Source organism: Delphinapterus leucas, chromosome 1 (assembly GCF_059928025.1).
Source record: "Delphinapterus leucas isolate spDelLeu-1000000601 "Yukka" chromosome 1, BTC_Dleu_Yukka2, whole genome shotgun sequence".
NCBI classification, from domain to species: Eukaryota; Metazoa; Chordata; class Mammalia; order Artiodactyla; family Monodontidae; genus Delphinapterus; species Delphinapterus leucas.
Window position 1 is genome coordinate 46,708,600 of NC_143129.1, and position 18,402 is coordinate 46,727,001.

General features: G+C 36.1%; 1 protein-coding gene across 6 annotated transcripts in view; it reads left to right on the plus strand.

Moving 5' to 3' along the window:
* PPP2R5A (protein phosphatase 2 regulatory subunit B'alpha) overlaps positions 1–18,402 on the plus strand; it is a 183,345-nt gene that overhangs the window by 156,239 nt on the left and 8,704 nt on the right. For all 6 annotated transcript variants that reach the window (XM_089909469.1, XM_089909472.1, XM_022593431.3 and 3 more), the window contains 5 exons: positions 9,268–9,360; positions 12,737–12,867; positions 15,119–15,178; positions 16,106–16,214; positions 17,251–17,304. In XM_089909469.1, coding sequence (XP_089765595.1) covers positions 9,268–9,360; positions 12,737–12,867; positions 15,119–15,178; positions 16,106–16,214; positions 17,251–17,304 — 447 coding nt within the window. The remainder of the gene's footprint in view (positions 1–9,267; positions 9,361–12,736; positions 12,868–15,118; positions 15,179–16,105; positions 16,215–17,250; positions 17,305–18,402) is intronic.

An 18,402-nucleotide genomic window follows, 5' to 3' on the forward strand; every position in this document is an offset into this window, starting at 1 on the left:
ATGTCAGGGTGTGATAAATACAAGAAAAAAAGTAATGCAGAATAAAGGGTATAGAGAGAGTGACAGTGGGGGCGGGGTAAAGTTTTATAGAAGCATGGTCTTAGTTGTGCCATATTGAAGATTTTTAGCTCTGTAGGTCACTCGTGTTTTTCTACCTCTGTTTGGGATTACTGAACATGTATTTAACCTTTTGTCATCATCTCTTCAGTGGTGCTAAGTTGGTTGCATAAAAGCTTTTTGCTACTCATCTTGACTGGTCACTTAATTAATGTTCACTGTGTCAGGTAAGTGATGCAGATGAAACCTGTGTAAGAAATGGTATGTCATATCTGTGATAGGCACAGGTTTAAACTGTATATGTGATTTAGAGGATTCATTTTGATCTGGAGCTTGATGTCATGTAAGTCTCCCAAAAGACATGCTATTACTGTTAAAACTAATAAGTCTTAAGCCCTGAATGTATGCCATGCTTGACTCAGGGCTAACTTGGCCCCTCCTTACCACAGCTTTTAACTTGGAATCTGCATAAAGAGTCTCTGATTTCATACCCACCAGCCCCTACGCTGCACCATCTTCTTCTTGAGACATCTACCTTTCTTATAAAAGCCCTCCTCTTTCTTCTTGGTTTGTCCAAAATCACACCTAATGCAGGGCTCAAGTTTTATGTCCTCCTTAAAACTTTCCTGTTGACCTTATTCCACAGTGATATAGCCCTTTTCTAAATGTCTCCTGAACTCATAGTTTGTGCCATATAGTTTTTGTGTATATACCATTTTATATGTTTCTATTTTTGTCTTACCTCCCCAGTACGTGAATGAGCTTTTCAGAGCTTACCTGCTATCTGTTCACACTAAACATAGTTAAAGGAAAACTTGTTTCTTCTACCCTAAACATTTCTGACACCAAATATATAGATTTTCCGCACCAAGAAATTCTTCAGTTCTCTGTGAACATCAACTGGGTGTCCTACAATTTATTCATTCTGACACTGACTACCCAGAGTTAGCAAGGACCCCAGGGGTTAAGGGCTCAGTCCATCAAGACTGGGGTCTTGCCATCACTGCAGTTGGCAGTCGAGAGTCTGGGCCTCCCATACTTCTGACTAATTGGCTATAAATCTGGGGTTACCATGACCCACTCTTCTGGTTCAATAATTTGTTATAACAGCTCACAGAACTCAGGGAAACACTTTACTTACTGTTACCAGTTTATTATAAAGGATATAACTCAGGAACAGCCAAATAGAAGAGATGAATAGGGTAAGGTGTGGAGAAGGGGCTTGGATTTTCCATGAACCACCCTCCCAGCACTTGGACGTGTTCACCGACCCAGAGGTTCTTCAAACCCCTTTGTTTAGGATGTTTCTGATGGTTGTATCACGTAGGCATGATAAATTAAATAATTGGCCATTGGTGGTTAAACTCAATCTTCTTCTCCCCTTCCTGGAGGATGGGGGCTTGGGCTGAAAGTTCCAACCCTCTGATACTATGGTTGGTTCCTCTGATAACCAGCCTTCATCCTCCAGGGTCACCTCATTAGCATAAACTCATAACCATAAACTGTGGTTGAAAGGGGCTTATTATGAATAACAAAAGATCTTCTTCTCACTCTTTATCGCTCAGGAAATTCCACGGGTTTAGGAGCCCTCTGCCAATAACCAGGGATGAAGACCAAATATATATTTCTTATTTTATCACAATATCACAGTAGCCCAGTATTAGAGATGAAAATAGGCACTGAGCAGGTTGTGCCAGTGAAACTGCATAGCAGTTTGTGAGAATGTACTGACACTTCACAAGACTCTGATAATTTTTGTATATCTTTTTGCATGTGTTAGCCCAAAGCAAAATTATCTATATAGTTGGTTGATTAGAAAATTATTTATAAATAAAAAACTAATATCAACTTCTATTTTTTCTTGTTATATTCTTTTTCTTAAGGGTAAATTTTTTTTTTATATATACAGCAGGTCCTTATTACTCATCAATTTTATACACATCAGTGTATACATGTCAATCCCAATTGCCTAATTCATCACACCACCGCCACCACCCCACCAGCACTTTCCCCCCTTGGTGTCCATACGTTTGTTCTCTGCATCTGTGTCTCAATTTCTGCCCTGCAAACCGGTTCATCTGTACCATTTTTCTAGGTTCCACATATATGCGTTAATATACGATATTTGTTTTTCTCTTTTTGACTTACTTCACTCTGTGTGACAGTATCTAGATCCATCCACATCTCTACAAATGACCCAATTTCGTTCCTTTTTATGGCTGAGTAATATTCCATTGTATATATGTACCACATCTTCTTTATCTATTCGTCTGTCAATGGGCATTTAGGTTGCTTCCATTACCTGGTTATAGTAAATAGTGCTGCAATGAACATTGGGGTGCATGTGTCTCTTTGAATTATGGTTTCCTCTGGGTATATGCCCAGTAGTGGGATTGCTGGATCATATGGTAATTCTATTTTTAGTTTTTTAAGGAACCTCCATACTGTCCTCCATAGTGGCTGTATCAATTTACATTCCCAGCAACAGTGCAAGAGGGTTCCCTTTTCTCCACACCCTCTCCAGCATTTGTTGTTTGCAGATTTTCTGATGATGCCCATTCTAACTGGTGTGAGGTGACACCTCATTGTAGATTTGATTTGCATTTCTCTAATAATTAGTGATGTTGAGCAGCTTTTCATATGCTTCTTGCCCATCTGTATGTCCTCTTTGGAGAAATGTCTATTTAGCTCTTCTGCCCATTTTTGTATTGGGTTGGTTGTTTTTTTTATATTGAGCTGCATGAGCTGTTTATATATGTTGGAGATTAATCCTTGGTCCGTTGATTCGTTTGGAAATATTTTCTCCCATTCTGAGGGTTGTCTTTTCGTCTTGTTTATGGTTTCCTTTGCTGTGCAAAAGCTTTGAAGTTTCATTAGGTCCCATTTGTTTATTTTGGTTTTTATTTCCATTACTCTAAGAGGTGGATCAAAAAAAGATCTTGCTGTGATTTATGTCAAAGAGTGTTCTTCCTATGTTTTCCTCTAAGAGTTTTAAAGTGTCCGGTCTTACATTTAGGGTCTCTAATCCATTTAGAGATTTTTTGTGTGTATGGTGTTAGGGAGTGTTCTAATTTCATTCTTTTACACTGTAGCTGTCCAGTTTTCCCAGCATCACTTAATGAAGAGACTGTCTTTTCTCCCCTGTATATCCTTGCTTCCTTTGTCATAGATTAGTTGACCATAGTGCATGGGTTTCTCTCTGGGCTTTCTATCCTGTTCCATTGATCTATATTTCTGTTTTTGTGCCAGTACCATACTGTCTTGATTACTGTAGCTTTGTAGTATAGTCTGAAGTCAGGGAGTCTGATTCCTCCAGTTCCACTTTTTTCCCTCAAGACTGCTTGGGCTATTCGGGGTCTTTTGTGTCTCCATACAAATTTTAAGATGATTTGTTCTAGTTCCATAAAAAATGCCATTGGTAATTTGATAGGGATTACGTTGAATTGATAGATTGCTTTGGGTATTATAGTCATTTTCACAATATTGATTCTTCCAATCCAAGAACATGGTATATCTCTCCATCTGTTGGTATCATCTTTAATTTCTTTCATCAGTGTCTTATAGTTTTCTGCATACAGGTCTTTTTTCTCCCTAGGTATTTTATTCTTTTTGTTGCAGTGGTAAATGGGAGTGTTTCCTTAATTTCTCTTTCAGATTTTTCATCGGTAGTGTATAGGAATGCAAGAGATTTCTGTGCATTAATTTTGTATCCTGCAACTTTACCAAATTCATTGATTAGCTCTAGTAGTTTTCTGGTGGCATCTTTAGGATTCTCTATGCATAGTATCATGTCATCTGCAAACAGTGACAGTTTTACTTCTTCTTTTCCAATTTGTATTCCTTTTATTTCTTTCTCTTCCCTGATTGCCGTGGCTAGGACTTCCAAAACTCTGTTGAATAATAGTGGTGAGGGTGGACATCCTTGTCTTGTTCCTGATCTTAGAGGAAATGCTTTCAGTTTTTCACCACTGAGAATGATGTTTGCTGTGGGTTTGTCGTATATGGCCTTTATTATGTTGAGGTAGGTTCTCTCTATGCCCACTTTCTGGAGAGTTTTTATCATAAATAGGTGTTGAAATTTTGTCAAAAGCTTTTTCTGCATCTATTGAGATGATCATATTGTTTTTATTCTTCAATTTGTTAATATGGTATATCACATTGATTGATTTGCGTATACTGAAGAATCCTTGCATCCCTGGGATAAATCCCACTTAATCATGGTGTATGAGTCTTTTAATGTGTTGTTGGATCCTGTTTGCTAGTATTTTGTTGAGGATTTTTGCATCTATATTCATCAGTGATACTGGTCTGTAATTTTCTTTTTTTGTAGTATCATTGTCTGGTTTTGGTATCAGGGTGATGGTGGCCTCATAGAATGAGTTTGGGAGTGTTCCTTCCTCTGCAATGTTTTGGAAGAGTTTGAGAAGGATGGGTGTTAGCTCTTCTCTAAATGTTTGATAGAATTCACCTGTGAAGCCATCTGGTCCTGGACTTTTGTTTGTTGGAAGATTTTTAATCACAGTTTCAATTTCATTACTTGTGAGTGGTCTGTTCATATTTTCTATTTCTTCGTGGTTCAGTCTTGGAAGGTTATACCTTTCTAGGAATTTGTCCATTCCTTCCATTTTATTGGCATAGAGTTGCTTGTAGTAGTCTCTTAGGATGCTTTGTATTTCTGTGGTGTCTGTTGTAACTTCTCCTTTTCATTTCTAATTTTATTGATTTGAGTCCTCTCCCTCTTTTCTTGATGAGTCTGGTTAATGGTTTGTCAATTTTGTTTATCTTCTCAAAGAACCAGCTTTTAGTTTTATTGATCTTTGCTACTGTTTTCTTTGTTTCTATTTCATTTATTTCTGCTCTGATCTTTATGATTTCTTTCCTTCTGCTAACTTTGAGTTTTGTTTGTTCTTCTTTCTATAGTTCCTTTAGGTGTAAGGTTAGATTGTTTATTTGAGATTTTTCTTATTTCTTGAGGTAGGCTTGTATAGCTATAAACTTCCCTCTTAGAACTACTTTTGCTGCATCCCATAGGTTTTGAATCATCGTGTTTTCATTGTCATTTGTCTCTTGGTATTTTTGATTTCCTCTTGGATTTCTTCACTGATCTCTTGGTTATTTAGTAACATATTGTTTAGTCTCCATGTGTTTGTGTATTTTACGTTTCTTTCCCTGTAATTGATTTCTAATCTCATAGTGTTGTGGTCAGAAAAGATGCTTGGTATGATTTCAGTTTTCTTAAATTTACTGAAGCTTGTTTTGTGACCCAGGATGTGATCTCTCCTGGAGAATGTTCTGTGCGCACTTGAGAAGAAAGTGTAATCTGCTGTTTTTGGATGGAATGTCCTATAAATATCAATTAAATCTATCTGGTCTATTGTGTCCTTTAAAGCTTGTGTTTTCTTATTAATTTTCATTTTGGATGATCTGTCCATTGGTGGAAGTGAGGTGTTAAAGTCTCCCACTATTATTGTGTTACTGTCGATTTCCTCTTTTAGAGCTGTTAGCAGTTGCCTTATGTATTGAGGTGCTCCTATGTTGGGTGCATATATATTTATAATTGTTATATCTTCTTCTTGGATTGATCCTTTGATCATTATGTAGTGTCCTTCATGTCTCTTGTAACATTCTTTATTTTAAAGTCTATTTTATCTGATATGAGTATTGCTACTCCAGCTTTCTTTTGATTTCCATTTGCAAGGAATATGTTTTCCCATCCCCTCACTTTCAGTCTGTATGTGTCCCTAGATCTTGAGTGGGTCTCTTGTAGACAGCATATATATGAGTCTCGTTTTTGTATCCATTCAGCAAGCCTGTGTCTTTTGGTTGGAGCATTTAATCCATTCATGTTTAAGGTAATTATCGATATGTATGTTCCTATGACCATTTTCTTAATTGTTTTGGGTTTCTTTTTGTAGATCCTTTTCTTCTCTTGTGTTTCTCACTTAGAGAAGTTCCTGTAGCATTTGTTGTAGAGCTGGTTTGGTGGTGCTGAATTCTCCCAGCTTTTGCTTGTCTGTAAAGCTTTTGATTTCTCCATCAAATCTGAATGAGATCCTTGCCGGCTAGAGTAATCTTGGTTGTAGGTCTTCCCTTTCATCACTTTAAATATATCATGCCACTCCCTTCTGGCTTGTAGAGTTTCTGCTGAGAAATCAACTGTTAACCTTATGGGAGTTCCCTTGTACGTTGTCGTTTTTCCCTTGCTGCTTTCGGTAATTTTTCTTTGTCTTTAAATTTTGCCAGTTTGATTACTATGTGTCTCAGTGTGTTTCTCCTCGGGTTTATCCTGTATGGGACTCTCTGCCCTCCTTGGACTTGAGTGACTCTTTCCTTTCCTATGTTAGGGAAGTTTTCGACTATAATATCTTCAAATATTTTCTCAGGTCTTTTCTCTCTCTCTTCTCCTTTTGGGACCCCTATGATGCAAATGTTGTTGCATTTAGTGTTTTCCCAGAGGTCTCTTAGGCTGTCTTCATTTCTTCTCATTCTTTTTTCTTTATTCTGTTCTGCAGCAGTGAATTCCACCATTCTGTCTTCCAGGTCACTTATCCATTCTTCTGCCTCAGTTCTTTTGCTATTGATTCCTTCTAGTGTAGTTTTCATTTCTGTTATTGTATTGTTCATCTCTGTTTGTTTGTTCTTTAATACTTCTAGGTCTTTGTTAAACATTTCTTGCATCTTCTCGATCTTTGCCTCCATTGTTTTTCCGAGGTCCTGGATCATCTTCACTATCATTATTCTGAATTCTTTTTCTGGAAGGTTGCCTATCTCCACTTCATTTAGTTGTTTTTCTGGGGTTTAATCTTGTTCCTTCATCTGGTACATAGCCCTCTGCCTTTTCATCTTGCCCATCTTTCTGTGAACGTGGTTTTTGTTCCACAGCCTGCAGGGTTGTAGTTCTTCTCGCTTCTGCTTTCTGCCCTCTGGTGGATGAGGCTATCTAAGAGGCTTGTGCAATTCCTCTGATGGGAGGTACCGGTAGTGGGTAGAATGGTAATTTTTTTTTAATTCTATTTATTTTATTCATTTATTTTTGGCCGCATTGGGTCTTCGTTGCTGCGCACAGGCTTTCTCTAGTTGCAGTCAGCAGGGGCTACTCTTCGTTGCATTGTGCACATTTCTCATTGTGGTGGCTTTTCTTGTTGCAGAGTATGGGCTCTAGGTACATGGGCTTCAGTAGTTGTGGTGCTCCAGCTCAGTAGTTGTGGCTCACAGGCTCTAAAGCAGAGACTTGGTAGTTGTGGGGCACGGGCTTAGTTGCTCCACAGCATGTGGGACCTTCCTGGACTAGCGCTCGAACCCGTGTCCCCTGTATTGGCAGGTGGATTCTTAACCACTGTGCCACCAGGAAAGCCCTCATTATATTCTTAATTCCTTTAAATTAGATAATAATTAGACCAGATAAGCATCACTCTTTTTGCATAGTTGGGCAAAGATGAATCAAACAAAACAATATTTACTCAGATCCCAAAACTGTTGTTAGCCTTAGCATATTATTGAACTCACTGCAGTAAAAATTTGCTATTCTGTGGTGAATGATAGAGCTCAGATCTGGTAATGCTTTTTGTATGTTGTGAGGTCTGTAAATTTCGTGTAGCAATTTTCCCCGCCTCCCTTCTGTATTGTGCCCTAACTGGGTACCTAAATGTTTATTGAATGACTATTTTTACTTTGGGATCTAATCCTCCTTTTTTGTTTTTAGGGTGCCAGCTTGATATGTTGTTTAATAGCTAGTAAATTAAGGCACATTTTGGGCTAGACTCCTGCCTTTTATAGCTATTAGGTTACCATAGAAAAAAAGTTTAGTGTTTTTGCCTTTCTCCTTGAAAGGTAGATGTAGGTGTGATGTAGGTAAGTTGAACTAAACATTACTTTTGATTCTGATTTGTGGTAGCAAGTGAATATTTTGCTATTACAATAGTCCCCCTTTATCCACGGTTTTGCTTTCTGCAGTTTGTTACCTGGGATCAACCGCAGTTCGAAAATATTAAGTGGAAAATTACAGAAATAAACAATTCATAAGCTTTAAATTGTGCGCCATTCTGAGTAGCATGTTGAAATCTGCCATCGAGATGTGAATCATATCTTTGTCCAGCATATCCAGCCCATTAGTCACTTAGGAGCTACCTCTGTTATCAAATCGACTGTTATGGTATTGCAGTTCTTGCGTTCAAGTAACCCTTATGTTTTACTGAGTAACAGCCCCAAAGTGCAAGAGTGGTGATGCTGGCAGTTTAGACATGCCAAAGAGAAGCTGTAAAGCGCTTCCTTTAAGCAAAAGGTGAAAGTTCTCAACTTAATAAGGAAAGGAAAAAAGCATATGCTGAGGTTGCTAAGATCTATGGTAAGAATGAATCTTCTATCTGTGAAATTCTGAGGAAGGAAAAAAAATCATGCTAGTTTTGCTGTCACACCTCAGACTGCAAAAGTTATGGCCACAGTGCTTAGTTAAGATGGAAGAGTCATGAAATTTGTGGTTAGAAGATATGAACAGAAAATAGGGTTTGGTGCCATTTGAGCTTTCAGTCATCCAGTGGGGGGGTCTTGGAACTTAGCTCCCATGGTTAAGCGGGGAATACTGTATTTTTAAGATGTTTGGCACTTTTTAGTAGAAGGCTTGTTAGGACTTCTAGTTTATTCACTGTGGTGCACAGACATTTCTTCCTGAGCCCTGTTACTTATATGATTTGGTTCATTACTTCCCAAGTGTGGATTTTTTCCCACTGTAGTTTTATAGAAAAACTTGAAGTTTTTCTCTTCTTTTTAATTGGTATTGATACACTGCCCCTTATAATTCAGTTTACTCTTACCTGGAGGTTTCTGATCCTGCATTTAAGGAACTCTGGAGATTAAGCTGAGGTAGGTTAGTGGTCCACTGGAGAAGGGTTCCCAGTGAGTATGGAGTGCAAAATAGTCTTCTAAATTAAATATTTTATAGGCATCATCTTTGTTTTCTGGCTCCTGTAAGTTAATATTTTCAATGAATGATGCAACACAATAAATAAATCCCAAAATCTACTAGCTTAGGAGACCAAACTGTGCATGTATATTTAGTTTTTTAAAAACTGTTACCAACTCATGACATTTTTTAATGAGATCTGAAATATCCTTACTAAGTTGGTAAGGGAGGTATATTTTTGGTGTGAAGTAATGACTTAAGGTAAAATTTTATAGGCACCATCTTAGCTTTTATTTCACTTTGTCTTGTAGTTGGTGTATGAATTCTTCTTAAGGTTTTTGGAGAGCCCTGATTTCCAGCCTAGCATTGCAAAGCGATACATTGATCAGAAGTTTGTACAACAGGTAAGGAATTCTTCTGTCTTAAATTTTTCTATTCATCTTAGCAATGATTTATTAACTTGTGATTAAAATAGTCTTTCAAAACTTTAAGGATTTCTGTTTAACAGCACTTAATATTCTTGCCAGGCAATGAAAATAAAAGTAAGTAGCTTTGAGAACACAAGAGTATTTTTTAATCAAGGGTGGCCTTCTAGTGAAGTCAATCAAATTATCCTATCCAATCCTAAATCCTCATAGTTGTTTTATAAAGACCAGAAAAGCAAGCCTTTCTGGAATATCTAACTTAGAAAATTTGGTATAACTAGGGGGGAAACCTTTTTTAAAATTTTTAAGTCTTTGAGTTTGAACTTGACATATGGTTCTAAGCACTGTGACTTTGAAATGACAGAGGGTGGAAAAAATAGAAATGGAATTATTGTTAGAAGTTTGGGCTTTATGCTCCTTTCTTATCATCAAGTGTCACTTACCTTTCCTTTTTTTTTCCCCCCTTCCCATCTTAGGCATTCTAGCCACCCAGTTCCTAAACCACAGATAAAATGGGATCTTTAAGAAGAAAAGGAGATAGAGTTAAACATGTGTGATACCTTCTTTCTTTTTATAAGTTGATTATTAGTTGGTTCTTTTGGAACCTTAAATACTCAAAATTAGTTTCTCAGAATGTGTTTATTTTTATTTTCAAAATCTTTTCAACAATTTAAAGGCCTCTTTTTAACTGTGTGGTCTTTGCTGGCCCTCGACAAAATTGTGAAGCAGACCAAACCTCTGTGGGTCCATTTTCTCTTTTGAAATACTTATCTGTAAGTTGGGTCTCATTAGGAATTCTCCTCTTCTAAACTAATTAGCATTTTAAAGAAAGGTAGGAGATGGGTGGAAGGGTTGTAATGAAGTGCTGAGGCCAGGATTAAAGATCATTACAAGGACGTTTGCTGCCCTCTTCCCACCATTGTGTGTCCCCTAGCATAAAGATTATACAAGCATATTTGGAGTTCATTTCCTGTAATTACCAGATAAAGTATTTTGACTAGTAGCTGTGAAGTATTGATAAATGAAGAATATTGTCAAGAATATGTCCTTCAGCCATTCAAGTAGTTCTTCATAAACTATGAAGAAATATTAGGTGTGTGTTAACAGTAAAATGTTAATTTCATTTCAATAACAAGTTAAAAGCAGTCAGATTAAATGGAGCTATGTTATTTTGGTAATTGCAAATGAATGCATATTTATTTCCTTCTATAGCTCTTGTGTGCTACAGAAGGAATACAGTGTATTAAGGAACTTTAGTAATGCCATGTTAAATTGTATTTAATATAATAGCAGGTTGAGTGGAACACTTGCCTTAGGGCTTCCTCACTCTGGAGCTTGAGGTGTTTTGGCTGCTGGATTATTCAGTGGATTTGAGGGGGAACAAGAAGAAAACTGGTAGGGTAGGACCCATTTTCTACATTCTACTCTGAGTGCCTGAATTATCTGAGAAGCCAAGGCCCAATAATTTGTTTCTAGCAGTTTATATCACTGTGATTTCACAGATCACTGCTCTGAGGTATTCTTAGTATGTTGCTTCCATAAATATTACTATGAGAATTCTCAGCTTTTGTATTTTGAAATTATTTGATTAGGTGGTAAGTTTAAGACTTACAGGAGAAAAATCTAAAGTATAAATTTGGACATTTATCATTTCAAGAGAAGAAAACAAGTGTGTCGTTCCAGGTTATGTTCAAATCATAGGATTTCAGAAGAAGGAAGCTAAGAATTATTGAGTGCTTTTTATGTGCCAGGCACTGTCCTTATATGCTTTTATATAAAGAGCTAGACCATATCCAAATTCACAGAGCTAGAAAATGGCACAATCAGGATTTGATTATATTTGATTATATATAAATAGATTTTTTTATTTAGATTGTAATATTTCAAAATAACTTATTTAAATAGATTTGACACTTAGCTAACAACTGTTCTCTACTATTTTACGTTGACCCTGAGGATCAACTTGTATTACATTATGTTTGTTCTTGAATTAGACATAGGAACCTTAACAATTAAGGGTTCCTTTTATTAATTTCAAAGCATATCTTCCAAGTAAACCCAACATCAGAACTTGGATTTGAGTGTCTTAAGTGAATAGTTTAGCTATTTTAATTAGAATAATTTAAAGTGACTTAATTAGGTATATTAACATAAATTCTCATACTCTATGGATATTTTTTGCTGGAGCCGCATGCAGTACTTAATAATCTAGCAAACAACAAATGCAAACTATAAGCCAGACACTTTAGGGTTATATAAATGTGACTAAAGTCATCACTACTCTCAAAGAATACCCACTCTTGTAGAAGAGATACACATGTAAACAATTACATATAATTCAAGACAGAATGGAAAAAGAACTTAAGGTTCAGAGCATGTCATCATGACTGTAATTATCAATCCCAAAGTACAGAACATAAAATTCCTTGACAACTTCATAGGTAATTGTATTCTATAAAGAGAGGTTTTGTATATTTTTTCCTAGGAAAATCCAGTGTTTCACTTAAAATACAGTAATACTTTTTTTTGACTGAAGAATTTCTTTCTTTACCGTTTCTTTACCGTTTTAAAATGGAAATTTGAGCTTTTGATTTAAAATTTTTCAAAGATCTCTTTGTCCTGCCTTTGCTGAAGAGTTGTGTAGAGGTGTAGTAAAATGCTGATTTGGCCAATTTGAACTGGTTTAAAATTTTTCAGCCATTTGCTAAGCTGACTTTAAATAAAAATCTGTAGTCTCATCTTTTATTTCAGTGTTATTTCATGAATGATTTTCACTCTGTTAGCATATATCTACCAATATTTTACCTATTAACTAAATATTAATCTTTGAACTGTTGGCATGGTGACTTGAATGTTTTTAGTGTAAGATCACAAAAGAAAAGAAGCCTTAGTTTGTATAAATTTGCCTAGTAAACTAGAAATACGCATTTGTGCATGTGTATTTTTTAAACTTCATTTATTTAACAATTTGCAGTCTACAAGCTTAAGATTCTCTATGTAGTTTTGACATACTATCAAAAAACATTTCATTTCAACACTTTAAAATTATGAGCCGTGTTTAGTAGTCAGGAATAGGTCAGCATTTTAAAATGAGTGGCAAGGCCAAAAAACAATATTCCACTTCTTGAAGTGTTTATATTATTTATTATGTGTCATTTTTCAAAATGAAATTTAAAAAATACTCCATAAGCTTTTCTTTATTTCATTATTTAGCAAGAATAAAGTCAATCTGATGAGGCAGAATCTTTTTAAAACTTTTAAAGCTTTTGTGGATTATCTTAAAATCAAGATTAGAATAGAGTGAAGTTTTAGCTCGATTATTTTTAAAAAGTAATTTCTCAGATTTTTTTTAAAGCTCCTGGAGCTTTTTGATAGTGAAGATCCCAGAGAACGCGACTTCCTGAAGACGGTTCTGCATCGAATTTATGGGAAATTTCTTGGATTAAGAGCATTCATCAGAAAACAAATTAACAACATTTTCCTCAGGTAATTGGTTGTATATTCATACACAGCACTTTTTTTTCCCTTCCATATTTTCTTTTTATTCCAGTTCTTTTAGGTTAATTTTTAAAAATAAATTTATTTTATTTATTTTTTTTTTTGGCTGCGTTGGGTCTTCATTGCTGCATGCAGGCTTTTCTAGTTGCGGCGAGCGGGCTTCTCATTGCGGTGGCTCTCCTGGTTGCGGAGCATGGGCTCTAGGTGCAGGGCTTCAGTAGTTGTGGCTCGCGGGCTCAGTAGCTGTGGCTCGCAGGCACTAGAGCGCAGGCTCAGTAGTTGTGGCACACAGGCTTAGTTGCTCCGCGGCATGTGGGATCTTCCCGGATCAGGGCTCAAACCTGTGTCCCCTGCACTGGCAGGCAGATTCTTAACCACTGCACCACCAGGGAAGCCCCTTTAGGTTAATTTTTTTTTTTTAACATCTTTATTGGGGTATAATTGCTTTACAATGGTGTGTTAGTTTCTGCCCTACAACAAAGTGAATCAGCCACACACACACACACATGTTCCCATATCTCCTCTCTCCCGTGTCCCCCTCCCTCCCACCCTCCCCATCCCACCCCTCCAGGCGGTCACAAAGCACCAAGCCGATATCCCTGTGCCATGCGGCTGCCTCCCACCAGCTATCTACCTTATGTTTGTTAGTGTATACATGTCCATGCCCCTCTCCCGCCCTGTCACAGCTCACCCCTCCCCCTCCCCATATCCTCAAGTCCGCTCTCCAGTAGGTCTGTGTCTTTATTCCTGTCTTACCCCTAGGTTCTTCATGACATTTTTTTTTCTTAAATTCCATATATATGTGTTAGCATACGGTATTTGTCTTTCTCTTTCTGACTTACTTCACTCTGTATGACAGACTCTAGGTCTATCCACCTCATTACAAATAGCTCAATTTCGTTTCTTTTTATGGCTGAGTAATATTCCATTGTATATATGTGCCACATCTTCTTTATCCATTCATCCGATGATGGGCACTTAGGTTGTTTCCATCTCCGAGCTATTGTAAATAGAGCTGCAATGAACATTTTGGTACATGACTCTTTTTGAATTTTGGTTTTCTCAGGGTATATGCCCAGTAGTGGGATTGCTGGGTCATACGGTAGATCTATTTGTAGTTTTTTAAGGAACCTCCATACTGTTCTACATAGTGGCTGAACCAATTCACATTCCCACCAGCAGTGCAATAGGTTAATTTTTAAAGTCTGAAACTTAGAAACTTAACTGATAGTATTTGAGTCATTTTTAGCCTGTTTTATGGATATCATTTGATTGCATCTAACTTTTTCTTGTAACTTCTCATCTAAGTGGATAGTAGTAATGAAGACAGTTTTTAATAGATAATACCAGTGTTACTGTTATTTAAAATTTATTGAGAGGAGAGTTTGTCTGGTTATCTATTTGAGCACTTGTTTAAAAAATTTTGTATAAATACTATTTAAATCAGTAGCTCTTGGCAGTATTTTCATTCGATTTTCTGACAAAGCTAATTAAATTTATCTTTTGACTACTTTATCAATGAAATCTATTGAGTAGTTGCTTCAGTTTAGGAGATTTTGCTTTAATACCCAAATTTCAGGTTTGGTTTGTTTGAGTTGACAGTGTGGCAAAATTAGGCTAGCATTTTCACACTGTAACAGTCAGAGATGAGAAATATTGCCTCCTCTAGAGAGATCATCTTTGTCCAGCTCTCTGTCGTTCTCTCTGGGGCCCTGCCCGTCATTTATGGTATCTTCCCTGCCTATCCTGTCATCATTTGAGTCTATGACTCCCTACTTTAAAGGCGACCCTAATCTTAGAAAGCTAGTCAGCCTGTGTAGTTTAGGCTTAGAGAAATTCTGAGTAAAAGTGGCTTTATTACATGAGTCCTTTTCTCTTAGAGTTACCTATGTATGAGTAGAGGTTTCCTATTTTAAAAAGTATTTCTTTGAGAAGACCCATCTTTCTTATAAATTTTAAAGTAAAATAAAATATTCCAGATGAAATTATATTGTTATCTTAATATATAGCAAATTTTAGCAAAAGTATATGTGGTTTAATAGGAAATAGACCTTTTATAAGATTGCTAAGAAGTAACTGATTGGGGGCAAAATAGCTTACAAAGAATTCATTCCTAAAGTGTGCTTGAACATTTCTTATATTTGCCCCTTAGATTTCTTTGTACCTTCCTACATCTTTCTCTCAGTTTAATTTTCTGATGTTTGATTTTTCTTTATATCTATCTTTATTTTAAATTTAGGTTTATATATGAAACAGAGCATTTCAATGGTGTTGCTGAACTCCTTGAAATATTAGGAAGGTAGGTCAGTTTTTTGTTCTTTTTAAGAATTAAGTAACTTTGAATGCTTTCTGTATTAAAATAGCTGGGATTGGAGAAATTATTTCATATTTTAGAGTTTGAATATATAGTATAAGGCATAGTTTCTCAACTGAATTCTTATTATAGCATTTTAGGGGGTCAGCATATTAAAATAGTGCCATGCAAGACATCTGTTTCAGAATAGACTTGTGCTTTTGAAGCTGTGGCATATTTTATGCCTGATCTTGCCAGACTGCCTCAGAAACCTATAGGATCTGATTGGGAAGAGATGAAATAAGTTATAGTGAATCTTTGGTGAAGTTAGAGGAATTCTTGTTCAGGTGTTGATAGATCATCATTCCTGTACATCTGTTCTTTTTAGAAGAATCTACAGCCTTTGATTTTAGTTTATATGAACATTTTTGCCTTCCTTATTCACCACATAGCAGTATTAACGTGAGAGAAGTTTAGACCCTCTATTTATGTTTAGAGAATGGTTTTTGTCTCCTCTGTTAATACTTAGAGAATGATTATGGAGAGAACTACTTCTTAATTTCAGATCTTTCAATAAATTAAGAGAAACTACCCATTTACTTTAGAATATATTGAAAATTCTAACAATATTGTGATATTGACTCTCCGGTGCTTTAGAGAAGAAAAATAAAGGCATGAATAAGTGATAGGCTTTATAGAAAACATAAAGTTGCTTACTGGGACATTAAATTGGCAGTCCTCGTTTTCTTTTGGGATCACTGAATGACTTAAAGGAGCAGACTTCATAGTGATAGTCTAACGTAGTTTGCAAATGAGTAAGTCATTCAACACCAGGACTGAAGCAGAGCAGTTCCTAGGTACTTGGGGATGTAATAACTTTTAGAAATAAAGTAGTAACTACGTAACCCTTCCCCTGCCTTTTTTTCCCTCCAGTATTATCAATGGCTTTGCATTGCCACTGAAAGCAGAACATAAACAATTTCTAATGAAGGTTCTTATTCCTATGCATACTGCAAAAGGATTAGCTTTGTTTCATGCTCAGGTAAGTTGCAGGAGATTTCAGGTGAAATGAATGTTGTTTGAAAGACTGATATAAAGGCAGAGAAACTGAGAAGTATTGAGGTGGCAATTTTAAGTATATTTAAGCGATTTGCTTTTGTAAGTTGCCCAAAGCAAATTTTTACTATATCATAATTTTTAAAGCATTATGATATTTAGTGTTCTTAAATAAGCTGAATGAACTGTAAGTATAGATATAGGAAAGATCAAGTTCTGTTCTGGTCCAGGCCCTGACCTAACTCACTGTGTGACTTTGATAATTCCCACATATCTGCAGAATGTTCCATCTAGCCTCAATGACCTAGTTAGAGAATGGTTTTAGTTTCCTCTATTAATACTCAAAGAATAATATCATATCGGCATAGGCGTACATGTTAGAAACATGCTGAAAAACTAAAATGTTAGCTCTAGTCTTATTTCAGTCAACTTTATTTATCTGTGCAAGTATCTATTAATTTAGTGTGCTATAGTTACACTTCTGATTTGTAAGACAAAGGCAGTGCTTTTAATTCCCCAAAGAACTGGTCTGCCACCTAAATGATATCGAAAGATTGATATGTCCAACTACATTTTCTTTAATATTTCAGTTAACTTAATATTCAGAAGTTACTACTGAAAAAAGGACATCCTTTTTTTTTTTTTTTTTTTTTTTTGCGGTACGCGGGCCTCTCAGTGCTGTGGCCTCTCCCGTCGCGGAGCACAAGCTCCAGACGCGCAGGCTCAGAGGCCATGGCTCACGGGCCCAGCCGCTCCGCGGCATGTGGGATCTTCCCAGACCGGGGCACGAACCCGCGTCCCCTGCATCGGCAGGCGGACTCTCAACTACTGCGCCACCAGGGAAGCCCAAGGACATCTTTTTTGAAGTAGAAGTTACTTGCACAATTATGAGTATATTCATTTTTATATATTGCGATAAAGTCTGTCAAAATGAGGTAGTTTTGTTAGCTAAATATAAAAATCCTGCATTACTAAATGTTATTTCATTCAGTAATATTTATAAACTGTCCCTTGTATTTTAGCTAGCCTACTGTGTTGTACAGTTCCTGGAGAAAGATACAACACTAACAGAACCTGTAAGTGTTTTACTTATTTTTATGTTTTTGGTCTACATTGTAGCATTTTATTTTAGCTTTCTTTATTCCCTTATAGAGTACCAAACAGTAGTAGTAATATATTTTAAACTAAAATCATTTAGAAGAAGGAAAGTGAGGTTAATCTGTATTCAGAGAACAAGATTGGGATGGGGAGCTCTCATGAGTTATAATATATGTCTTGAGTAACTTAAATGTAGATTAAAGTTAATATATAGTAGTTAAGATATGTGAGGACAGGATCAAATGACTACAGTGAAATTTTATATACATGGTACCTTCAGTGATAGTCTTTTTAATCTTCATTCACCTTTTGAAATTAAAACATACTGTAAGGGTCCCAAAACTATTCCCTTGAGTTTTGTGTTTTCTTTAGAAATAGGATTTCCCCTCTTATTAACGGTAAACCACATGATAGGGATTGGAAACACTTCCTTGCCTTTGGTGATTAAGATATAATCTAGGAATTAAAGATTGTTTACTTTATGAATCAACATAGCAATTCAGTCTTTGAATTCTGCTGCTTACTAATTGTCTATAATACAAAGATTCAGGAGAGAATAAAAATGTTACCATGAAAATTGAAGATTTAAGAAAAACAAAAGATAAGTTCAGGGAAAAACAGAAAAGGATAAAAACATAGAAAACAACATTTTAACCTTGGTGAAGTAAGTATTTTGAGAGAGTGTTTTCTAGGTATCCTAAATATTTACACTAACAGTTCTTGAAGAATAGCAAGGGGTTTGAAGGATTTAAATTATATGATTTTCTTTATATTAGAGTTTTCTGAGGCTAGGGGCACTTGAAAAAAATTATGTACTTAGTATTCTCCCTTTGACTTGAGCTTTGTCTGTGTAAAGGAACGAAAGATATTTTTCCACTCCCTGATGTTTAGAGTTTTAGACTTTTTAGGCTTGCACTTCTTTCTGGAAACAGCTAAAAACAGTTTTTAAAGACAAATAGGAGAATTAGAAGCCCAGTATTTACATGAAATCACATAAACCTCTAAAGTGAAGTAAAACTTAATGCAAATCCATGATAACTCTCATTAGAATTGAGACAAAGAAAACCCATAACATG